The 27,529-nt window shown below is 39.7% G+C and overlaps 1 protein-coding gene across 1 annotated transcript; it reads left to right on the forward strand.

Annotated features, from left to right (window-relative positions):
- On the forward strand, positions 1 to 27,529 carry LOC121870155 (homeobox protein HMX3-B-like). The gene is made up of 3 exons (XM_042371923.1): positions 1 to 696; positions 20,654 to 20,856; positions 26,094 to 27,529. Exons 1-3 carry the CDS (start codon positions 356 to 358, stop codon positions 26,777 to 26,779), a joined length of 1,230 nt encoding a protein of 409 aa, XP_042227857.1. The 5' UTR covers positions 1 to 355; the 3' UTR covers positions 26,780 to 27,529.

Consider the following 27,529-nt stretch of genomic DNA (forward strand, 5'->3'; position numbering starts at 1 on the left):
AGCAATAAGCGCACTTTTTCACCTGCTCTCACCTGTATCAAGTGCCGCGCCCCGGGACAAGTGTGTCTCTCCCTGTGAACTACCACGGAACATCTCCCTGCGATTATAAACTCAAACACTGAGCTGTGTCAGTTTTACTCGGTGATAGTTACTGTACTTGTCACAGTTGTAGCTGGACCTGCAGAGTGCTGGTGTGTTGACTTATTTTAGGCACGAGTTTGTTCAAAGACGTGAGAGCGTAGTGGCGACGGCCCCCGCTGGCCGCCACGTGACAGTGTTTCTTTCTGGCTGTTACCTTCCGCTATGAGGTGACCTGTGGCGGCGTGACCCCTTGACCCCCACCACCACCACCACCATGTCGTACGAGGTAGCCAGCGTCATCACACGAGGCAGTCCCGCCCTGGCCCACAGCAGGTCTCCCTCACCCCTCGGCAGGCGCTCCCCGGCCTCCACCGTGGGGATGGGCGTGTTGTCGGAGGCTCACAGGACGTCCACTGCCACGCCCGAGGTCTCTAGCACGAGTCCCACGCCCGCCAGGAGCTCCGACAGCGGCGCTTCATCCCCTAAGACCTCATCGCCTCCCTCCCATAAGTCCTTCAGCATCTCCAGCATCCTCAGCCGCGACGACCCCAAGAAGGACGCCAACTGTGACTCCCCCTTCTCCTTCGCCCACCAACACGACGCCCTAGCGGCCAGGTATGTCACACCCACGCCTACTACACCCACAGAAGTATATACCCATGCCCACTAACGCTCACACCCAAAGTCACCCACGGCTACACCCATACCTCACCAACGCTAACATCCACACTTAAACTCAAGTCCTCCCCCAAACCCTATAGCCTACACCCACCCAAACCCACACCCACCAACACCTATACCCGCCCAAACCCACACCCACCAACACCTATACCCGCCAACACCCATACCCACATTACCTGTTCATCATTACCTACGACAAGTGTGTCAACAACCTGTATAACTCCTGTGTCGTCGTAGCCAAACACTCCAACACAGCCTTACAACAATACCCTCCCCCTCCACCTTAACGATAATGAAGGAACACCTCTTATTAGTCCCCACACATTATCGACGTCATTAGGCGGATAATTCAGAGGTAGAGCGCGTGTACATGTCACTACAGTGACCTGGGTTGGAGTCCCGCTTGGCTCAGGATAAGAGTGTTGTCGGGCGTGATTACCTAATATGGCAGGATGCGTCTGGTTACTTGGATCTCCTCCTGCATTAACACCGCACCTCAAGGGAGACAGTCTGGTCATAACTGATAACCCTAACCTAACCTATAACAAATATCAATAACAAAGAAAGCCGACTAATTTGATACATTCTTACATCACCAATTATAGAGGTAAAATTATCGTACGAGTTTGTTATTATAAGACGCCTTCATATCCTCGCCGTGTGTGTGTGTGTGTAATTTCCATCCCAAATCCGCAGGTTATATTAAGTTATATTTGATTAAGGGGCACTGGATTAGGTAAGGTTGTTTACAGGTTAATTAGGATAAAAGAGAATATGTTACATTAGAGTTAGGTTAGGTTCTATGTAGGTTAAGGATAGATTAGGTTCTATGTAGGTTAAGGATAGATTAGGTTAGGTTCTATGTGGTTGGATTAAGGATTGATCATGTTCTGGTTAGATTTAGGGTTGATTTAAATTAGGATTGGGTTAGGTTAGGATAAGAGCAAGTTAATTTACACTCTAGGTTAGTTATAGGGTCCATATACGCACTTAGGATTTTCTGTGATTCCTGATGAGTTTAATATATATATAATTATCTTACGTCCTTTCCCATCATTTACCTTCGTAATTTATAAAAGAACAATATTTACAAGTATTTTCATTCTTGGGTAAATTGTAAAAGAACTATAAACAGGTATTCTCATTCCTCTGTAAATTGGTAAATAAATATTAGTCAGTATTTCTATTCTTTTGTAAATTGTAAAATAAATTGTGGTAAATTATTTTTATTCCTTTGTTAATTGTAAATGAAGAATATTAGCAAATAATTTACAAACTAGTGAAAATATTTAAGTCTGTATAAATCGGTAGAGCGACCCTTGAAGACCGTTAAGGATCAATTAGGTCTTTCTTTTAGGTCTTTTTCTACTCTTTGTTTTGACCGCGATGAGACCGTCCGACCGACCGTCAACCAGCGGCGGTACCTGGATAATACGGTCTTGGTTTAGACCGCTGTAAGACCACAACTAGACCGCTGTAAGACCGCAACCAGACCGCTGTAAGACCACAACTAGACCGCTGTAAGACCACAACTAGACCGCTGTAAGACAGCAACCAGACCGCTGCAAGACCACAACTAGACCGCTGCAAGACCACAACTAGACCGCTGCAAGACCGCAACCAGACCGCGCAACCAGACCGCTGCAAGACCACAACTAGACCGCTGTAAGACCACAACCAGACCGCTGCAAGACCACAACTAGACCGCTGTAAGACCACAACTAGACCGCCTGGCTGCAAGACCACAACTAGACCGCTGCAAGACCACAACTAGACCGCTATAAGACCACAACTACCGCTGCAAGACCACAGACCGCTGTAGACCGCTGCAAGACACAACTAGACCGCTGCAAGACCACAACTAGACCGCTGCAAGACCACAACTAGACAGACCGCTGCAAGACCACAACTAGACCGCTGCAAGACCACAAAGACCACAACTAGACCGCTGCAAGACCACAACTGAGACCGCTGCAAGACCACAACAGACCGCTGCAAGACCACAAGACGCTAAGACCACAACTAGACCGCTATAAGACCACAACTAGAAGACCGACCGCTGCAAGACCACAACTAGACCGCTGCAAGACCACAACTAGACCGCTATAAGACCACAATGTAAGACCACAACTAGACCGCTGTAAGACCACAACTAGACCGCTATAAGACCACAACTAGATAAGACCACAACTAGACCGCTATAAGACCACAACTAGAATAAGACCGGACCGCTGCAGACCACAACTAGACCGACCGCTATAAGACCACAACTAGACCGCTGCAAGACCACAACTAGACCGCTGCAAGACCAACTAGACCGCTGCAAGACCACAACTAGACCGCTGCAAGACCACAACTAGACCGCTGCAGACCACAACTAGACCGCTGCAAGACCACAACGCTGCAAGACCACAACTAGACCGCTGCAAGACCACAACCAAGACCACAACTAGACCGCTGCAAGACCACACTAGACCGCTGCAAGACCACAACTAGACCGCTTAAGGACCACAACCAGACCACTATAAGACCACAACCAGACCGCTGCAAGACCACAACTAGACCGCTATAGGACCACAACCAGACCACTATAAGACCACAACCAGACCGCTGCAAGACCACAACTAGACCGCTATAGGACCACAACCAGACCACTATAAGACCACAACTAGACCGCTATAAGACCACAACTAGACCGCTATAAGACCACAACTAGACCGCTATAAGACCACAACTAGACCGCGGGTGAAGGTCTCCGTCTGTGTATCATCGCAGGTTGTGGGGGGGGGGGGTGACAAGTTGGAGAGGAAGCTTACGTCAGGCGCTCGGTCTTCGCTTGTCCTGGCGTTGGTCTCAAGTAATCGATACTATATAGAATAAATTACTACGTGGTTTTGTCTCTTGTAAATAAAAATATATAATCGAAAAATACAAAGAATCAGTTTTGTATTATGTAATCAATGAATACAAAATACAGAAATAAATAAAATAATACAGCATTTAAATTATTCAACTGTACACGCGCGCGACAATTCTTTAATAAATAAATAAACAAAAGGAAGAATATGAAGAAAAAAGATGTAATAAAGAGAAATAATAGCACAACACCCGAAGAAACTCAGCTTATTTAACCTCAAGATTAACCACCCTAAAGATAATCTACCCTAACGTTAACCTAACCTAACCAATCTTAACCTAACGCTAACCTATCTTAACATAAACCTAACCTAACTTAGTCTAACCTAACCTAATCTAACCTAACCTAACCTAACGCTAGGCTATTCATAACCTAACCTATCCTAACTTAATCTAACCTAAGCTATCCTAACCAAACCTCACCTACACTAACGCTATCCTAACCTACACTAACCCTTTCCTAACCTAACCTAATTAACCCTTTCCTAACCAAAGCTATCCTAACCTAACCCCCCCAAAAAAAGTGTTAAGTTAGGTTAATCTTTAGGCGAGATAAACTGTAGTGGTGATTATGATGCGTAATTACAATTAATGAACTATTAAACTCTGATAAGCGGTAAAGTAAAGTAAAGTTAGTAATAAAGTAGGAAAGTAGTAAAGTAAGTAATGAAGTAAAGTAGTAAAGCAGTAAGGTAGAGTAGTTTTAAGTAGTCAAGCAGTAGAGTAGTGTAAAGTAGTAAAGAAAAGTACAGTAAAGTAAAGTAGTAAGGTAGTAAAGTAGAGTGGTGTAAAGTAGTAAGGAAAAGTACAGTACAGTAAAGTAGTAAGGTAGTAAAGTAGAGTGGTGTAAAGTAGTAAGGAAAAGTAAAGTAAGTAAAATAAAGTAGCAAAATAAACACGAAAAACAAAGACAATTACCGCGTTTACTTTATATTGTCTGCAACTTTCCGTGGAACAAGGACCTAAACACCTCAGCTGGTCGAACGAAAATTATAAGTCGGGATTTTTATTGATTTTTTTTACCATAAGAATCTTACTATAGATGGATGGATAGATAGATAGATAGATAGATGTGATTGCGCATTATCTTAAGGAGTGACGGTTGGTTATATGTTGAGTGACAGCTGTAGTTTAATGTTATGAGTGCCGGCTGTGGTTTAGTGTTTTGGGTGGCGGCTGTGGTTTAACGTTATGAGTGATGGCTGTGGTTTAATATGGGTGACGGCTGTGGTTTAATATGAGTGACGGCTGTGGTTTAGTGTTACGAGTGACGACTGTGGTTTAATATGAGTGACGGCTGTGGTTTAATATGAGTGAAGGCTGTGGTTTAATGTTATGAGTGACGGCTGTGGTTTAATGTTTTGAGTGACGGCTGTGGTTTAATGTTGTGTGACGGCTGTGGTTTAATGTTTTGAGTGACGGCTGTGGTTTACTATAGTGACGGCTGTGGTTTAATATGAGTGACGGCTGTGGTTTAATGGTGACGGCTGTGGTTTTTGAGTGACGGTTGTGGTTTGATTTTGAGTGACGGCTGTGGTTTAATGTTTTGAGTGACGGCTGTGGCTTAACGTTATGAGTGACGGCTGTGGCTTAACGTTATGAGTGACGGCTGTGGTTTAATGTGAGTGACGGCTGTGGTTTAATGTGAGTGACGGCTGTGGTTTAGTTATGAGTGACGGCTGTGGTTTAATGTGAGTGACGGCTGTGATTTAGTGTGAGTGACGGCTGTGGTTTAATGTTGAGTAACGGCCGTGGTTTAATGTTACGGTAACTCAATACTATTCAACAGTGTCTTTAATCCCCTTTCTCAACCTAACCGAACCTAACCTAACTAATCTAACCTAACCTACATACTTACAGTCGTCCTAAGCACCATTTCAAACTATCCTGCAGCGTTACAGTGGTAGGCCCTAGCTGTATTATATTGTTACAGTGTTTTCGTATTACTTTTAGTAGTAGTAGTAGTAATAATAGTAGTAGTAGTAATAGTTGTAGTCGGTGTTATTATTAGTGATATTATTTGTTATTGCTATTACTGAAACAATTATTATCATTAAACATTAAACTGTAGTACTATTATCCTAACAAATGCTACTATTATAAATAAACTATTACTATACTCTCACACCTACAGTATATAACTATTACTATTATCATTAATATTACTTCTATTATTCCTAGTATAACAATAAAGATTCTTATTACATTATAAATATTACCACTACAAAATACGACAAAAATAACACTATATATAATTCTCTTAAATATAACATTAATTAGATTATTTTCATCACTCGTTATGTTATATTTATTGCTCTTGTTTTCCTCTTGTTATCGTTATCGTCTTTTGTTTTATTGGTGTTTTTTTTTCTGGTGATATATTATGCTTTTATTTTTTTTTTTCGTTATGTAGGGATTTATTTCTTATGATTTGTTATGTTTTTATTATTATTATTATTTTAGGAATCTTATTTAATTAAATTTTTATTCACTTACAGATCAAGGATTTTATGAATATTATTATGTATTGAGTTATAAGATCACGTCTATAGCGGCCACCTCTATTTAGTGATAATTCGTTATAACGGTGTTTTTATTAGATAATTCGTTATAGCGGCCACCTATATTAGTGATAATTCGTTATAGCTGCCATTTATCAGATAATTCGTTATAGCGGCCACCTATATTAGTGATAATTCGTTATAGCGGCCACCTATATTAGTGATAATTCGTTATAGTGGCCATTTATTAGATAATTCGTTATAGCGGCCACTTATATATAGAGATAACTTGTTAAAAAGGTCACCTCTGCATAGCGCTATTTCGTTATATAAATCATCTCTGTATAGCATTAATTCGTTAAAGCGGCCACCTTTAGAAGCTCTAATTCGGTATAGCGGCCACTTACATATGAAGGTAGTTCGTTAGACCGACCACCCGCTCTCTGTATAGGTTTAGTATCTACCATCGTCATATACATGTAAGCCTAACCTTGTACTAAAGACCATCTCGATATTACGGGAATCAAAACACTCGTTATATAAGAGAGATATAGAGGCATTCAGATATATATACGTTGTTTCCCTTTTCCCGTGTGATTTTATCAAAATATATATATATATATATATATAGGGACATATAGTTATATTAAGAGATATACGGGGGAAATTGTAGTTAGTAATCAATAGTTATATCTACTGTACATAGTGGTGGCATTATAGCGACCACCTCTGTATAGTGTTTACCTGAGTTAGCGGTCACCTATATAATACGTTTACCTGTATCTACGGCCAACTTTATATCACGGAAATATTGGATAACACACAATTCCATATAACGGATAGCGGCTGAAGCTGACTACATTCTAAACTACGGTCAACCATTTATAGCGGGCACCTGTTTAGTGTGATTACTTCTCAATAGCGGAGACCTTTTTAAAGCGACCGCGCGATCACGCTTCAATAGCTATGCGACCTCTTTATAACGATCACTTCATTGTAGCGGTCACCTCGTTATAACCGCCTCTTCATTGTGACGTCACAGTGTTCCTCTCAGAGTGGTCGCCTCCTTATAGTGGTTACACTATATAAGTGGTCACTGCGATATAGTGATCACCTTATTGTAGCGGTCACTCGACTTTGTTTCTGATTCCCGATGTTATTTTTTTATTGCTAAGTATATTCCACACACACACACACACACACACACACACACACACATCTCGTGGACTTGACTCATTAAACTTCCCCAAATTATTAGAGACGGATTTATTTCAATAGAGAAAATTATTCGTCGACAGAAAAAATATATATACACTAAAACGGTATGAATGTGTGTGTGTGTGTGTGTGTGTGTGTGTGTGTGTGTGTGAGAGAGAAGGTGGCCGTTAAAGCCAGGCCATTGTTATAGGCGGTGCCACCCATTACCAGATTAACACAGTATACAAACAGCCGTTATATATAGAGCCCCGTTAAAACAACGGTGAACGCTATAAACAGACAACCACTATAGCCAGGTGAACACTCTAACCAGGCGGGTAATGTAACACTATACAGAGGTGCCCGCTAAATGCTACATCTAAGCGTCCGTTATAACCAGGACAAGACTTTACACAGGCTTCGCTATAATTAAGCTAATGCTATAGAAAAACATCTGTTATAACCAGGTTACCGCAATGTGTATTCACCGCTGATATCTAGGTCATCGCTTTAGACAGGCTACCGATATATTTAGGCCAGCGCTATACAGAGGCATTAGTTATATTCGGAACATCACTTTATACAGGGCCCGATATATTGAGGTCACCTAAATATAGAAGCAACCACTGTAATCAGTTGGTTGTTATATATAGGCAACCGTTATAACCATGTCAATATTATGCACAGTCGGCTGGTGAACACTTTACTCAGGTGGTCGCTATAAGAAGATCAACACTAAATATGCGGCCGATATAACGATATTAGCGCAATAATCAGGTCATCGTTATAAAGAGGCGGCCGCTGTACGCAAGACAACACTATACAAAGGCGGTGCCAGACACTACAGTATAATCACATCAACGCTATATAGAGGTGACACTATATAGGAATAACGTCATACAAATACGCCCATTATACTCAGTTCGCCGCTATAATCAGATCAACGTCGTGCACAGGTGGCCGCTGTATACCCAAGTGAACGTTAGACGCAGGTCGTCGCTATAACCAGATCAACACTATAAGTACACTACCGCTATAATCAGAAGCCGTTATAACCAACGCTATAAAAGGCGCCTTGTATACGCAGATGGCCGCTATAATGAGGTCAACGCTTTATACCGTCAGTGTCAGACGCTATAACCAGGCTTCCACTATACTCAGTCAGCCGCTATAAGCATCTGCCCGCTATAGACAGTCAGCCGCTATAAGCAATATCCGTACACATAAAATCTTGCCAATTAATATAGAGTTAACTAGGCCATCAGTCTCGACCATTAATTAATAAAAAGGGGCGGTCGACCAGGTATTATAACGGTCGACCAGGTACTATTCGACCTGTCGACCAGGTATTATCCCGGTCGACCAGGTATTATCACGGTCGACCAGGTATTATCACGGTCGACCAGGTATTATCACGGTCGACCAGGTATTATTACCAGGTATTATCACGGTCGACCAGGTATTATCGACCGGTCGACCAGGTATTATCACGGTCGACCAGGTATTATCACGGTCGACCAGGTATTATCACGGTCGACCAGGTATTATCACGGTCGACCAGGTATTATCACGGTCGACCAGGTATTATCACGGTCGACCAGGTATTATTAGGGTCGACCAGGTATTATTAGGGTCGACCAGGTATTATTAGGGTCGACCAGGTATTATTAGGGTCGACCAGGTATTATCACGGTCGACCAGGTATTATTAGGGTCGACCAGGTATTATTAGGGTCGACCAGGTATTATCACGGTCGACCAGGTATTATTAGGGTCGACCAGGTATTATTAGGGTCGACCAGGTATTATTAGGGTCGACCAGGTATTATCACGGTCGACCAGGTATTATCACGGTCGACCAGGTATTATCACGGTCGACCAGATATTATCAGTGTCGACCAGGTATTATCACGGTCGACCAGGTATTATCACGGTCGACCAGGTATTATTAGGGTCGACCAGGTATTATTAGGGTCGACCAGGTATTATCCCGGTCGACCAGGTATTATCACGGTCGACCAGGTACTATTACTGTCGACCAGGTATTATCACGGTCGACCAGGTATTATCACGGTCGACCAGGTATTATCACGGTCGACCAGGTACTATTACGGTCGACCAGGTATTATCACGGTCGACCAGGTACTATTACTGTCGACCAGGTATTATCACGGTTGACCAGGTATTATCACGGTCGACCAGGTATTATTACGGTCGACCAGGTATTATCACTGTCGACCAGGTAATATTACTGTCGACCAGGTATTGTCACGGTCGACCAGGTATTATTACGGTCGACCAGGTATTATCACGGTCGACCAGGTATTATCACGGTCGACCAGGTATTATTACGGTCGACCAGGTACTATCACGGTCGACCAGGTATTATTACGGTCGACCAGGTATTATCACGGTCGACCAGGTATTATCACGGTCGACCAGGTATTATTACGGTCGACCAGGTACTATCACGGTCGACCAGGTATTATCAATGTCGACCAGGTAATATTACTGTCGACCAGGTATTATTACGGTCGACCAGGTATTATCACTGTCGACCAGGTAATATTACGGTCGACCAGGTATTATCACGGTCGACCAGGTATTATCACGGTCGACCAGGTATTATCACGGTCGACCAGGTATTATCACGGTCGACCAGGTATTATTACGGTCGACCAGGTACTATCACGGTCGACCAGGTATTATCAATGTCGACCAAGTACTATCACGGTCGACCAGGTACTATTACTGTCGACCAGGTATTATCACTGTCGACCAGATATTATCACGGTCGACCAGGTATTATTACGGTCGACCAGGTATTATCACCGTCGACCAGATATTATCAGTGTCGACCAGGTATTATCACGGTCGACCAGGTATTATCACGGTCGACCAGGTATTATCACGGTCGACCAGGTATTATCACGGTCGACCAGGTATTATTACGGTCGACCAGGTATTATCACGGTCGACCAGGTATTATCACGGTCGACCAGGTATTATCACGGTCGACCAGGTATTATTACGGTCGACCAGGTATTATCACGGTCAACCAGGTATTATCACGGTCGACCAGATATCAGTATCGATCAGATATTGTCACTGTCGACCAGATATTATCACGGTCGACCAGGTATTATAAGTGTCGACCAGATATTATGACTGTCGACCAGGTATTATCACGGTCAACCAGGTATTATCACGGTCGACCAGATATCAGTATCGATCAGATATTGTCACTGTCGACCAGCTATTATCACGGTCGACCAGATATTGTCAGGTATTTTGTGACATCGTTGGTGTGTGTGTGTAAGATTAATAGTGAATGTTGACTGATTATTTAACCTAACCTAACCTAACCAAACATAACCTAACCTCAACTTAACCTAACCTAACCTCAACTTAACCTAACCTAACCTCAACTTAACCTAACCTAACCAAACATAACCTAACCTCAACTTAACCTAACCTAACCAAACATAACCTAACCTCAACTTAACCTAACCTAACCAAACATAACCTAACCTCAACTTAACTTAACCTGGAGTTAATTAGGACTATAGGGTCTATTAGGAGTGACCTATTAATCCAACAGGCTATTAACACTACAACTTATATTAGCACTACGACCTATTAGGACTTAAACCTATTAAAGACTCTGGAATAGCAACACCGGAACCTATTAGGAGCCAGAAGCCTCTCGTGCAGGCGGCCATATTAGACTCTCGTGCAGGCTGCCATATTAGACTCTCGTGCAGGCTGCCATATTAGACTCTCGTGCAGGCTGCCATATTAGACTCTCGTGCGGGCTGCCATATTAGACTCTCGTGCGGGCGGCCATATTAGACTCGTGCAGAGATTGCCATATTAGACTCTCGTGCGGGCTGCCATATTAGACTCTCGTGCAGGCTGCCATATTAGACTCTCGTGCGGGCTGCCATATTAGACTCTCGTGCGGGCGGCCATATTAGACTCGTGCAGGGTGCCATATTAGACTCTCGTGCAGGCGGCCATATTAGACTGTAACCTTAACAAGTTTGTAGAGGCTCGGCAGGAAGTAAGGCGGGCGGCGTGGCCAGATTGTGACATTTCCGCCAAGAGATCATATCAGCTCAGGGTTTAATTTACTACCTTGATGACTCACCTGCGACACCTGTGCTTCTGGCATCTGTGTCCAATACACCTATAACTGCTACACCTGTGCATACACCTGTAACTGCGACAACTGTGCACACGACACCTGTAACTACACCTGTGCACACGACACCTGTAACTACGAGACCTGTGCCAACGACACCTGTACCCAAGACACCTGTACCCAAGACACCTGTACCCAAGACACCTGTACCCATGACACCTGTACACACGACACCTGTCACTACACCTGTGCGCTATTACGAGTGTTGGGATAAACAAACATACATACACCCATATCACTTGTTCGATTCACGTAACTAAAGATGATACGTCGAAAAAAGCTTACTTGTGTTTGTGTGTGTGTGTCAGGGAACTTGTTATAGAGGGTGAATTATAGAGTAATGCGTAGTGGTGAAGAGGTGAGGGTGCCTGGCGGGGGTTGGTGGAAGAACTTCTCTGAACTGATAGTGAAACTCTCTCTCTCTCTCTCTCTCTCTCTCTCTCTCTCTCTCTCTCTCTCTCTCTCTCTCTCTCTCTCTCTCTCGACTAGAACTGAGCCCAATAGGGTGAAGGACTCTTTAATAATCGGTCCTTCTCCTATTATTTAGGCTAGATGGGTTCAGTTCCTTTGTAGTTTATTTGGACAATAGCTCAGGGGCCCATTAGAACAGGAGACTATTATAACTGGGGCCTATTAGAACTAGGTACTATCAGAAATGAGGTCTACTGGAACTGAAGCCTATTAAAACTGAAGCCTATTAGAACTGAGGCCTATTAGAATACTGGCCTATTAGAACTGAGGCCTATTACAACTAAGCCCTAGTATAACTAAGACCTGCGTTAATGAGCTCTATGAATGCTTCAGTTTTCGTCACTAACGCAGCTGGTTAACGAATATTCGGTCTTTTTTCTTTAGTATATACAGTATATACGTATCTAGACCATCCTGGGATATGTATTAAAATTAAAGAAAATTTTTATTCCCATGATATTTTACATAAGGATCTAGTTCATCCTGGGATAATAAACACAAAAAATGATAACGGTAATTATTTCTAGGATACGTTTCATAGGCATCTTTATACATCCTGGGATCTCAATTCATTGTAAACGAGGGAATTGCTTTTCTAGGATATCTTACAGTAACATCTAGAGCATCCTGGGATCTTAATTACTCTGTACCGAAAAAAAAATCGGAATTTGGAATTCTAGGATATCTTACACAGTCATCTAGAACATCCTGTGATCTGAAGGAAGTTGTAAATTGTGTGATCTTTTAGGGCAGGTTAGGTAAGGTTAGGTTAGGATTCAGTAGTAGTGATGCTTGGTTAGTTTTGGGGTCTATTAGTACCTGGGCCCCAATTCTAATCATCTTATTTAGTCAGCTTGGGGTCTATTAGGACTATTGGCCCATTTATATTGTAGCCCTTATGACGTAATTACTGATAAATACATAAGAATCCATCACTAATTATCCAGTGTATAATATAATCAAAGTACCATTACCTCTTTATATCATTCACTAAACTGTATAATATCACTTATATACATTATTATTCATTATCATTCACTAATTAAAAAACACATATTTGGGGAAAAAAACGAAAAAAAACGTTCTCTGTTTTTTTGGTTGATAAAAGGAAACTGGAAGAAAAATAAAACAGATGGATTTGTTATCTAAAATGGAACAATTGCCTTTAAAGTTGTTTTAAATACCTTTGTCTTATTACTGTTCAATATACTCTTAATAAATACGAATTATCTTACACTTTGAATTATCTATGTATTAATGTAACTTAGTATAGCTATAGGTATAATTGTATGTTATTAAAAATATTGGGTTTTCTTTAATACGTCGAAATGCCATGTAATGTGTGGATTTTTAATGCTTATTCTCTGTATGTATTAATTATTAGTGTTTATGTTCTTGTTATATCTTGTTTACTTAATACTAAAAAAAAGGAAGAGAGACATATTGACGATTTAATGATGGGGAGGGGAGGAGGGGAGGGGGGGATGACGGGGTTGGTGAGTAATGGTTTTTAATGATGTTTGAGTGAATATTGTTTGTGTCTCCGTATAAACACACACACACACACAAATATATTAAAACACATACATTATAAACACACACAACTACCCACGCACACACTAACACACACACACACACATTGAAACACACAAAAACATATTTATTAAAAGACACCCACACATATACACGGACCCATAACAACACAACCACACACATACAAACACACACACACACACAAACACCAAACTCCCACCCCACAAACAATAATAAACACCCACACAACCATTTCACCCCCTCTACACCGTTCAGATTCAAGAGAGATGAAAAAAAAAAAACTGTACACTCTCACTTCCACATATTAGCAATAACAAAGCAGAAGGTAAACACGTATATGGGGTAGCATCAGCGGCCTCTTTCCTCTTCTCGTAATACCGTTAGTAAGGGTTTTTTTATTTTGTTTAACACTATAGTAATTGTGTTCTATTGACCTAGTAAATTTTGACCAATATGGATACAATAACAAGTGTGTGTGTGTGTGTGTTAGTGTGTGTGAGGGATGTATGGTTGTGTGGATGATTTAATGTGTGTGTTTGTGGGTCTGTTTGTGTCTTGATGTGTGTGTTTTATTTGTATGTGTGTGTTTTTATTATTGTGTATGTATGTATGTATGTATGTATGTAATTCCCGCGTTATATATAGTCTCTGTGGTTAAAGTGGTGATTTGAGTTGCTGTTTTGTGAGGTTTATAGTTTTGCAGTTGTTGGTTTAGTTTGGGTTTTTGTCTCTGTAGGTGTTGTGTTTTGTGTCTGGTTATTGGTTTTGTGTTTTTGTGGCAGTCGGTTTAGTGTTTATTTTTTGTTTTCGTGGATATCCGGTGATAATGTTTCTTTGCTACTTAGTACTGCACTATATATCTGCGTATAATTGGCTCTATATAATTCGTAGTGTATTAATAATAGTTATATAAAGTATGTACGTATTAATATGTATAATATATGTATTTATATGTATAAAGTATGTATTTGTGATGATTAAAATACTAAGGAAAAAACCCCACAAGATTCCCAAGTGCTTTCGTTGTAATTCACATCATGGGAAATTTCGTGTTTTCATTTTCCTTATTGGTTATCAGAATATACATGGAACACGTATACTTACAGTGGTTAATCTATATGTATTTATATGTCCACTGAGTGATGATACGTAAGTTATTAATGTAACTTGTGCTGCATTAACTATTGCTTCTATATACTGACGAAGCTTTTGATTACATCGATATATTATTAACTATAGCCTATATATACCGAGCAAGCTTTTGACTACATCGATATATTATTAACTATAAGCCTACAGTATATATACCGACCAAGCCTTTGTTTACATCGATATATTATTAACTATAGCCTATATATATAGACCTAACTTTTGTTGACATTTATATCAAAATTAATTCTTTGCCATCATTCACTCAACCTCTATAGCTCGGTAATCATTTTATAGCCAAACCTGTATATATGGTCTATAAACTGAACACTATATGTCATTAAAAATTATCCCGCGAATAATTTTATAACTAAATTATTATAATAGTCACCAATCTCCCTTACCATTTAATATTGATATAAAAGGTTTCAGTGTATAATACAGTATAGCACACAGCATATATAATTTATTTCCGGGTAACATAGCTTATAGAATACTAACAAGTGGTATAATTTTGGTATAGTTCGCACTTTTGACTTATAATTATTTATCATGGTTCTGTTCACTATAATTATACAGTTGAATCTTATTTATCTTGTGAATAATTATATAACGTGGACGATAACTTCTATGATTGAATATATAGATCAATTAAACACACTATATTCTGTGCTTCAGAGAAAAAAATTTATTGTATGAAATAAACATCTATCATTATCAATAAATTCCTCTATAACCTATCATAAATTTCAATAATATAACAGCAACTCTATAATCCCTACAGACTCACGCCCTGTATAATTTAGCCCTGATACAATTTCCTTTATGTATAATGGTATAACACTTTACGATATAATCTGTCCAAGGATCTACACTATACCCCTGGATTATCTGTCTTCTATAATTAATAACTTATTCAATTTTGCTTTTGAATAACGATATAACACATGCTATAATTATTCATATACGAATAATCCACCAAAAGACGTGTACCATTTATAATCCATACTATACACTGAGTAATAATATATAACACAACCCTATAATCCCTCCATACACCCAATGCTTCTATAATTCCCAACCACAGGATCAGAAAAATTCCACAAAGATTATTATTATTATTATTTGTGGAGGTATATCATTGATGACGTTCGTGGGCATCATAGCAGCGGCCATCATTATCATAGATGTATGTATAATTATCGGAGATGTCGGTAGAAGCCCTAATTGCCCCGCCCCGCTACAATTTAAAACAGTTCAATTTTTAAAAACATATTTGTGGTTCCACGCTGGAAATCTTGGCATAATTGGGTAGGAAATAATGTTGGTAAATATTATATATTATTATTTTTTATTTATTTATTTTTTTATTTTATTTATTTTTTAACCATGAGAGTTGAAATGTTGACGTTGGATAATTTATGCATTTATGCCGGGTTAACTTTATTTATTGTATTAGTTTATTTATTTTTTATTTTATGCATCTAATTAATAATTATTTTTTTTATTATTACATCTGATTTATATGAAAGATTTTGATTTTAATAAGATTTATATACCCCAAAAAATAATTGTAATTTGCCAAAGAGAAGTTTTTCTTTAACTTCAATAGACACTAAGACAAATTGATCGATTATTATTGTACTTTGAAAAAAGAAATATATAGAATTATAGAAAATACTTACAATTTCAATAATACATAGGACGAACACACACACACACAAACACACACAGAGTAACAGAGAAAAGTTACTTATGAGTGTACTTATATGATTCTCTAAAGTACACTTATCTCCAGTTATGTCAAGTTCTCTCAAGTAAATTCACTACATATAAGTAATAATCAACCTCCCTCCCTAAACACACACACACACACACACACACTTTCCATGCTATGAGTCTCTCTATATAAGTACACTTCACACAAATTATGAGGAGGTTTAGTAAAAGTACCAAATCCTTTCTGTAAATTCCGACGCCTCTGTGGTAGAGATATAAAATGAGTAATGCTATTTTTCTTTTCTTTTTTTTCCCACATTAATTAATAACCAAGCGAGTCCCAGGTACCAGAATATCCATTAACTTTCGGCGTATTTAATAAAACCGCGTTGTGAAATTTTACCCCAAAGTGCATCGATAAAAGGTTAAAAAAATTTCAGAGAGAGAGAGAGAGAGAGAGAGAGAGTTTTTGTAAATCATGTTTGATAATTATTTTGTTTTGGGTTTTATTTCTTGTAGGTATTTTCTTCGTATATTTTATTTGTGTTCCTGTATAAATTAAATTGTTTTTGTTTTCGTTGTTTCGGGTTTCTTTGTTATGCTGTAGTATAAAGAATAATCTTCATGTTTTGTAAATGAAAAAAAAAAAGAATTTGTTTACCTGCAGTGTTATTGATGATTATATAATTTTAATTCCTATAAATTACATTGATTTTTTAGCAATTACCTCAATAATATTTTACCATTTGTGACATCATCTAATACAAAGGTCAACCGTGGGTCATTAACAACTAAAATTCTGCCTGAAAAGAAAACCTCACTACAGTCATAATAAATAGTAAATACGCATCTATTTCCTAATGGTTTTAATAATCATTTTGCGTGTACATCATCCTAACCTTGAAATATGTCCCAAACCTTAATTACAATCTCGCTACATATTTCCACTTCAAATATTCTCCTAAGTTAGTTCTGAACATCTCAAGTCTTATTCCTAGTATCGTAGACTTTATTTCATCGTAACTCTTGGAGAACAGATCGTAGACATAAAAGTTAGTAAACATGTACCCCTCCATACGGTCACCTGCCCTAATAAATAACATGAATAGAGAAACCCGGTCTGATTTTTTTTTCGCTGGAAATATCGAATGCCACGATATAATATTTCGCCGACTATAGATTTAGCATACCTGTACTTTCAACTTGTCATGCTATTATACTGTATATATTATCTAGTCTAAGATGATTTATAGAATGAGAGGGAATAGAAATACGATTTAATAAAGGAATTAGATAGAAGATATTCCACACTAAATAGGGAAGAGAGAAAATACTTGTTTAATGATGACAATATATATTTTATATAATAATAATGTTTCTTATATCTCTCTTATTCTCGAGTCTTTCCTTATACAATTTTATCATTCCTGTGCTTCTTATCTTGTTATTCCCATCTCTCCCACACCCTCTCTGTTCCTCCTCCTACGTCTTCACTATCATTTCCACTATTCTCTTCTCTTCACCCTCTTCCCCATAACACCCAGATTCCAAGATGACGCAGAGTCCACAAAAAACACTCAACACACAGCAATAATTATACTCAATACCGATATATTTTTTATTGCGGTATATCTATATTATTTAAGGCTTAATCTGTCATATATTATATTTTTCGGATATACTGTGTTTTATATTAATTAAAGCCGTATTACATTATACCAAAGGCCTTTAATTATTTACGGATAGATGTTTAATATATAATTCATAACATTACCGTATAAAATGTTGTATGTGGTTGTGTGAGGAATTAGTGGAAAGAATTAATGTATATTGTGAGTTTGTGTTGTGTAGGTGTTATTATTGTATAGGTTTTATTGTTGTAATTATGTATTTTATTACACACAAACAAAGACACACACACACACACACACACACACACACACACACACACACACACACACACACATAAACAGACACAGACACACACACACACACATAAACAGACAGACAGACACACACACACACACATACAAAACAGACACACACACACACATACATAAACAGACAGACAGACACACACACATAAACAGACAGACAGAGACACATAAACAGACAGACAGACACACACACATAAACAGACAGACAGACACACACACATAAACAGACAGACAGACACACACACATAAACAGACAGACAGACACACACACATGAACAGACAGACAGACACACACACAGTTATTAATTAATGATGAACTAAATTACCTTACACACATACAAAAGAACTAAAGCTACTGAACTAAACCAAAAAACAAACAAAAAATAATAATAAAAACACTCTTTCATACCGTTTCAAACACAACAAACAACAGAGGCGTATCTTAGCTATATTTTTTATTTGTTAATTAGTTTATGAACCAACTATAAATTTACTTGTTTAAAGACCTTAGTTGTTGAAGCATAGACACACACATTAACAAAGACAACAGGTTTATCAAGATACCATTATATTACATTAATTTGTTGAGGTATAATCCTAAACACACCTTAGTGACTTTTAAGACCCTTGGCAGTCATAATGATTAATATAGTAAGACAATAACAAATGGAAAGATTAATTTGAGTCACCTGAAGATTAGATTACCTTGGTTTATTTCACCTTTGATTAACCACCCAAACACTATTTTGGGAAGATGAGGTTAGGTTAGGTTAGGTTAGCATTAGGATACGAAAGATTAGGTTAGGTTAGGTTACGTGTTTAAACAGTAAGATCATGTGAACTGAGAGCATAAGAGGCAGCTGTCTTGTACTGTAATACTTATAGACCGATTATTGTATTTTCATCACATTTCTTTGTTTTCTGTCTAAATGCTGTCTCCTGTCTATAGCTGTTTTCTGTCTGAACTGTTTCCTGTTAATAGCTGTTTGCTATAACTCCCCTGTCTATATTTGTCCCGTCCATATTTGTTCCTTCTTTATACCTGTCTCCTGTCTATAGCTGTCTCCTGTCTATAGCTGTCTCCTATCTATAGCTGTCTCCTGTTTATACCTGTTTCCTGTCTATACCCGTCTCTTGTTTATACCTGTCTCCTGTCTATAACTGTCTTCCGTTTATCTGTCTATAACTGCCTCCTGTTTATACCTGCCTCCTGTCATCACCGGTCCTGTCTACGCTTATCTTTAATCTAAGTCTAATGAATAACTTCTATGAATAAACTATCATAACCGCTTGAGTACGATGACGACGCCTTGAGTACAGATGTCATCGTACTCAAGGGAATTTGGTCATCGTATTCTAATAGTGATGAAGTCTTTGTATTCAAGGGATTTAAGTTATCTTACTAGGCTAATTAACTGTACTCAAAAGGGAAGTATTCACTGGGCTAATACAATGTACTCACGGGATTGATATCGTACTCAAGTGGTTTAAAAAATACACATTATTCACCTACGTCTTGATTTTAAAACTTGATTACGTTTTTAAAAATATAAATAAATTAAAACTTACAAAACTAACAATAATATAAGATCTTTTAAAAATTTATAATAATTATTTATCTATATTAAATTGTTCAGGTTAATTATTATTTTTTTTTTTTTGAGATTTAACATAATTAGACAAAACAAAATAATTAGCGTTAGTTTCTCAGTGTTCAGTCCGCTGTTGAGAGGTAAACAATGAAACTCTTTATAAAATGTTCTTTGTGACCAATTTAATGTTCTTATTGGCAAATGTTTTTGTTTAATTTTAGTTTCGTTACTGTTGTTTTTTGTACGTTATTATTGTATTTATTCCTTTATTTATTTGTTTATGTTCTGTATATTGTACGATAGTTTCTAGTTTTGTACGATTCTTCTTAATTCGAATGGGATAAATTTCTGAAGCTCTTATAATCGTTTTCTTTAGCTTAATATAATAACACTTACTATATCTATTACTTATACACTTAGAATTACCACTTATAATGTTTATTTTAGACGCCATTAATTTACAACTATAACCCATACATTTACGTTTACCATTTACACACGTAACTATCATTTACAGATTTACGAACTTACTGAAAATAATCACAGGATAACTTAGTTTGGTTATTCTTGGTCGTATTGACTTACTGTTTACCACTGCATACCTGTACTATCAATCTATCTATCTAATGATCTCTCTATCTATCTATTACAGACTAGGGTTGATGAGCCACATGTCAGCACTGGCCCGACATCCCTTTCTCTCACTCTACCCGGAGTTGGGAGGAGTCACCCCTACCTCCCCCATGACACCCTTAGGGGGAATGGGTGTACCCCTAGCAGCCAAGTCCCCGTGGTACCCACCCTGGGCCCTGCCACCCCTAGCAGCCTTCGCCTCTGCTAGGGAGAAAGATACAGGTGAGTTTATTATACTTTGACACCTGTTTTGATATACTTTGACACCTGTTTTGAATACATTGACACCTGTTTCGTATACGTTGACACCTGTTTTGGTATACTTTGACACCTGTTTTGAATACTGACACCTGTTTTATATACTTTGACATCTGTTTTGTATACTTTAACATCTGTTTTGTATACTTTGACACCTGTTTTGTATACTTTGACATCTGTTTTGTATACTTTGACACCTGTTTTGAATACTGACACCTGTTTTATATACTTTGACATCTGTTTTGATATACTTTGACATCTGTTTTGTATACTTTGACATCTGTTTTGTATACTTTGACACCTGTTTTGATATACTTTGACACCTGTTTTGTATACTTTGACACCTGTTTTGATATACTTTGACATCTGTTTTGATATACTTTGACACCAGTTTTGAATACATTGACACCTGTTTTGTATACTTTGACATCTGTTTTGATATACTTTGACATCTGTTTTGTATACTTTGACATCTGTTTTGTATACTTTGACACCTGTTTTGTATACTTTGACGCCTGTTTTGATATACTTTGACACCGGTTTTGAATACATTGACACCTGTTTTGTATACTTTGACATCTGTTTTGATATACTTTGACATCTGTTTTGTATACTTTGACATCTGTTTTGTATACTTTGACACCTGTTTTGTATACTTTGACGCCTGTTTTGAATACATTGACACCTGTTTTATATACTTTGACACTGTTTTGTATACATTGACACCTGTTTGTATACTTTGACACCTGTTTTGATATACTTTGACACCTGTTTTGTATACTTTGACACCTGTTTTGAATACTGACACCTATTTTATATACTTTGACACCTGTTTTGATATACGTTGACATCTCTTTTGTATACTTTGACACCTGTTTTGATATACTTTGACACCTGTTTTTATATACTTTGACGCCTGTTTTGAATACATTGACACGTTTCGTATACTTTGACACCTGTTTTGGTATACTTTAACACCTGTTTTGAATACTTTGACACCTGTTTTATATACTTTGACACCTGTTTTGTATACTTTGACATCTGTTTTGTATACTTTGACACCTGTTTTGATATACTTTGACATCTGTTTTGTATAATTTGACACCTGTTTTGTATACCTTGACACCTGTTTTATATACTTTGACACCTGTTTTGATATACGTTGACATCTCTTTTGTATACTTTGACACCTGTTTTATATACTTTTGACACCTGGTTTATATACTTTGACACCTGTTTTGTATACTTTGACACCTGTTATATACTTTGACACCTGTTATATACTTTGACACCTGTTATATACTTTGACACCTGTTATATACTTTGACACCTGGTTTATACTCATATATCGTCTGTGGTATAGTTAATAAGAAGTGGAGTACTGGTGGAAGAGGTGGAGGTGGGTGGCGGGAGGTGGGCGGTAGAGGGTGGGCGTGTAAGTGTAATTGGTGACATCATTACCACAATATCTCTATCTATCTCGTCTGCCATATATTTCCATCCCTCCTGCCTGCTTTAACCACCCTCTTGTTATGGTTCTTATTCCCTATGATTAATTGGTTCGAAAATCTAATCTAACCTAAACTAAACTACTTTTCCTTTCCTCTCCTCTTTCTATCCTCATCCTTCCCTATTCCCTTTCTGTTCCTCTCCTACTCCTCTCTGTGTCTTAGCTCCGTTGTTGTCTGTTACACATCCAACTCACATGCAGGCAACAGTAGCATTAAAATAGTTCACTTAGAATTGTTAATTATTGGTGGATTAGCATAATTACTAACGTAGTTACTCGTTTAAAGACCTTGGTTTTCGACGAGCAATAATAGCATTATAGCATCAACAGCAGTAGACGCAGCTGCAGCAGTAGAACCATCAGCAGGGTCGTCCGCCAGTCCCTGTTTGACTTCAATCAAGGTAAACGCGGCCTCGCAGCTCCACAAACGGCCGCGTTCAAACATCAAGAAATCAGTTTTGTCTGATTTTAATGCACCTTCAAACGGCGGCCCTGAGTCGTTTCATTGAGATTGGATAGGAGAAATAAAACTCGTCCGACGCGTGCTATTTTCCTTCCTTCCTCCTCCTCCCTCCCGGCCCCACCTCCACACTTTTCATCCAGCGAGCGGCCAACTTTTGATGTGTCAATTTAGGAATGATTCCACGAGTAGCAGCAGCAGCGCCGCCAATCTCTGCAAGATTGTTGCCAATTTATTTTCCTGAACTCTGGCTGTGGGGGTGTGTGGCCATGGAGTTGAAAACACACACACACAGAACGGAAAAAAAAAATAATGAAGCGACGGGGAAAACTTGATGATTGAAAACTTGATGATTGGAGTGGTTAAAGGAGAGATAACGAGGGATAAGACAGAAAGAAAAAAATGTAAGGTTAAGACAATTGGGTTTGCGTTATTGCACATCTTAGATTACTATTAACGGAGTTTCTGTATAATTATTTAACAATTATCTTTAATATCTATCATTTCAGTCAATACAATTATTGTCAGCTTCTCACATTTTTACACAGCGAAATTCACATCTACAGTGACATAAACTGGACATAAACAAAATCCTTCCGTCCTCCGCTCGCCATTATCTCTCCTCTTATCTCCCGGTTACGTCGTTGAGAACACTATGGCGTGCTTGTCTGGTTTCCCTTAATGCATAAACCGTCTCTAGCGCAACCTGGAGCCAAATAGACCTTGACTCCAAGCATAAAGAAGTACATCAAACTGTATTTTATCATCTTATGTTGGAGTTACACTACTGAGGACTGGTGGTATAGAGGGAGGGAGGGAGGGAGAGGAGGCGGAGTATGTGTGTTATAACCGGGTTGTAAGCCATGCCGCCTATTACAGATGGACCAGATAAGCCAGATAGCTCTCTCTGGCATCATCTTGTGTTGCCTGATTTAGAGACGCTTTCTCATTATCACCCGGCCATTCAGAGCGCCAAGTTAAAAAATACTCTAGCCTAGCATAAAGACGGACCCGTCCATGAAGGAAGAAAAATATTAACGCCAGGACTTGTTCATTAACGATTACACTTACTATTCACTAGGAATTATAAGAGTCTGAACTGTGATTTAAGTTCCGTCTAAATGCTCTCCCTCTCTCTCGCCTCTCTCTCTCTCTCTCTCTCTCTCTCTCTTATTTCAAATGAAGGCTAAAATTGTTCATTAAATATTACACTATTCAGAAGGAGATATAAAGAATCGGAACTGTAATTTTAGTTCCGTCTAAATGCCTCTCTTTCTCTCATTCTATCTCTCTCTTACTCACTCACTCTCTTTTTCTCTCTCTCACTTCAAAGCGATAGTATTGTGGAGGACGCGATCAAAAGACAGTTTCCTCTTTTTGAATTTTGGCGCCTTTTCCTTTGGCTCGCCTCCCACAGCGTGTGATTGGCGAACAATGGGCACTTACGCGGATTAATCCTAGTAATGGCAGCCCCCCTTCTGCGTTCGTTTACCCTCACCGCCGACTTCACTTCAGTTTTTTCGTTATTTCGTCAGTTTCGCCGAGATCGCATCGCTCTCTGGCGTCGGGTGATACGTTTCTTGATTATCAGGAGCAAATTGGATTATTAGTTCGTGCCGGCTGAGCTATAAAGGACAATGCAACGCCGCAACACAACAAAGGAAGCCCACGCCGGAACGGGACGGTGTCAAGGATTGTGTTACATTGGAGAGATTTGACGAGCGCTGTTTAAACTAGTCCCTCTGTCTCGCATTGACGGCCGTTCCAATCCCTTTCTTTACGGCTTCCACACCTCAGATTAATCCTACAAGACTTCCCCTAAGCTAAGAAAAAAAAAAGAACCCAACTATTTACCAAATTCGCAAATCGAAACGGGACGAATTACCGCCAAACTTGGGTTAAAAAAAAGTAGTCGCGTTTTTTCGGAGGGTTAAATGAGGTAGCTGTTAAGACAGTCGTAACAGGTGATGGGTAGCGGAAGTCGGAGCCATGTTGGGGAGTGCGGACACAGGTTTTAGGTAGTAAGGTGTATTACAAGGGTGATGAGTGAGGGAACATGGGTGGCTCAACGTGCTCTCACTCCCTCCCCCCCTCTACCTGCCCTCCCTACAGTCTCTCTCTCTCTTATCTTCGTTTCTCGGAATATTGTGATTAACTCCTGCACCCCTGTTATTACTACTACTACTAATAATAATAAATACAGCAACACATTCTTATAATCCACAAGCAATAATTTATAAATGTTACTTAAATTTCTAGAACGCTAATTAATGCTCCGTAACATTAAATGGCGTTCCTTAAGGTTCAAACTCAATACCACTCACTAAAATGTTACTTAAAAATACTACAACGTTCCGTAAACCTTTTCCAGAGTTGAGTAACTAACTTTTTCCCTCAGGCATTGTTACTGCTCCTTTAAAAACGCACTAGATGTTCCTTTAGTGATATGTACTCGATATAATGGTGTCCCGTAGCGATGTTCCATAGGGGAGAGGGGTGATGGAGGGTGGGGAGACGGGAGATATGTAAGAGAAAGGGAGGAAGGAGGGGAGGGAAGAGGAAGGATAGGGAGGAAACGAAGGAAGGAAGGGAGGGAAGAGAAAGGATGAGGAGGGATGGAAGAGAGAAGGAAGAGGAAGGATGGAAGAGAAGGGGAGGGGAGAGGGAGAGGAGGGGGGATAGATCAGCGACAGAGGAAGGGCTACATGTACAGTATGTAAATAGGGCACCACCGCTACGCCACTATTGTGCTCACCACTATGCTGCACCACAAAAGGCTGACCAGAGGGAAGAGGGGAAGTGAAAGGGGGAAAGGAGAGAGAGATAGAAAGAAAAGGAGGGGGAAAAGGAAGGAGAAAAAGGAAGAAGGGAGAGAGAATGGGTGAAAGGAAAGGAGGGGATGTGAGAGATAGAGAGAGGAGAGGAGATTGAGAAGGGAAAGGGGGAGGGAGGGAAGAGGAAGGGAGAGAGGAAAAGAGGGGAGGACTTAATAACGAATAAGAGGAAATTTTAAAGAAAGATGATGCACTGAATAATTTGATTACTTTCTCCTGTAGTAAAGGTATGAAAATATTACTTTTTACGAACTTGTACAGTACACACATCTTCCGTACTGTTGGGCTTACTATGTTTTACAGACCTTGAATATTTGTTTGTTTACATATATAAGTTGATTAACCTATTATAGATGTTTGTTTACTTCTCTCATCTGACTGGTTGTTTACTTTTCAGGGTCGCCAGCTGGTGGAGGTCCAGGGAGTCCCCTGAGTGAGGCGCCCGTGGAAGTGGTTCGTTCTCGCTCTCCCTCGCCACTCGCCCGTTCACCTTCACCACCCCCCTCGCCACCCTCGCCCTCATCTAGGGATGACCACCATCGGGCGGGGGACGCAGACGGCGTAGGGGGCGTGGGTAGCAGCAGTGGCGGTGCGGCGTCCACGAATAGCGGAGGCGCGGGAGACGACGCCGACGAAGACCGTAAGCGACGCAAGAAGAAGACGCGGACGGTGTTCTCGAGGTCTCAGGTGTTCCAGCTGGAGAGTACCTTTGACATGAAGCGCTACCTCTCCTCCTCTGAGCGGGCGGGGCTGGCTGCCTCCCTCCACCTCACAGAGACACAAGTCAAGATATGGTTCCAAAATCGACGCAACAAGTGGAAGAGACAGCTGGCGGCTGAGCTGGAGGCCGCCAACATGGCCCACGCCGCTCAGCGCCTCGTGCGAGTGCCTATCTTGTACCACGACGGGTCTACATCTGAGAACGCCCACACCCCGCCAGCGCCGCCCCAACCCCCAGGCCTTCCCCCACAGCCTACAGCCCTCCCGCCCTACTCCCTCTACTATCCCCCCGTCAGCTCAGCCTACGCCACTACCGTACAGGCGCCCACACCCGTCAGACCCACCCTCTCCTCCCTCGTGTAAGCACCCCCTCCCTCCCTCCCTCGTCGCCTCCACGACCTTCGGAAAAACAATCCCCTAAGACCCCTCGCAACTCATAGTTGGGTCATACCCCCACAACACCACCTTGACAACATGGCGGTGTTGTAACAGCGCAAAGAGTGAATGTGTTTGTTATATTTCTGCATCCCCGCTCCCTGTACTTCTAAGACCTCCTCCTCTCCCTAACTACACCTCCCCACACAACCACGCAAGGAACCACTCAACCGCGACGACAACCAAGTCGAATAAAGTGAGTCAGAGTATCTCCACAAAGTGACCAAAGAAACCCAAACTTTTCGGTGGTAGAGAAGGACGACCTTCATCGTTGGCCAAGACGCTACTCATGCACAGCGCAGACAATTACTGACCAATGGGAACACGCGGCATCGACGGGCCAGTGACAATAGCAGTGTGTTTCCGAACTCGCCAAGTGTATGTGTGTGTGTGTGTGTATCTACGTCAAGACAGGAAAAGTGATGTTTGCTAGATATTTATGTTGCCACAATGTTTAATTAAACTCTAGTGATGATAAAAGTTGTACAAAATAATGGATGTAAAGTGTAAATATTGAATATATCTCTATTTATTGTTTTCTTTTTCTTAGTCATTTCTTATTTTATTGTTGGTTTCCGACTAACTGGTAAAAGAATAATAATTTTCACCTCAATTTACAAAACAAATACAAACATTTTTCAACCGAATTTACATAAATACAAAATTATCAATTCAGTT

Source organism: Homarus americanus, unplaced genomic scaffold (genome assembly GCF_018991925.1).
Source record: "Homarus americanus isolate GMGI-L3 unplaced genomic scaffold, GMGI_Hamer_2.0 scaffold32583, whole genome shotgun sequence".
In the NCBI taxonomy this organism is placed as follows: Eukaryota; Metazoa; Arthropoda; class Malacostraca; order Decapoda; family Nephropidae; genus Homarus; species Homarus americanus.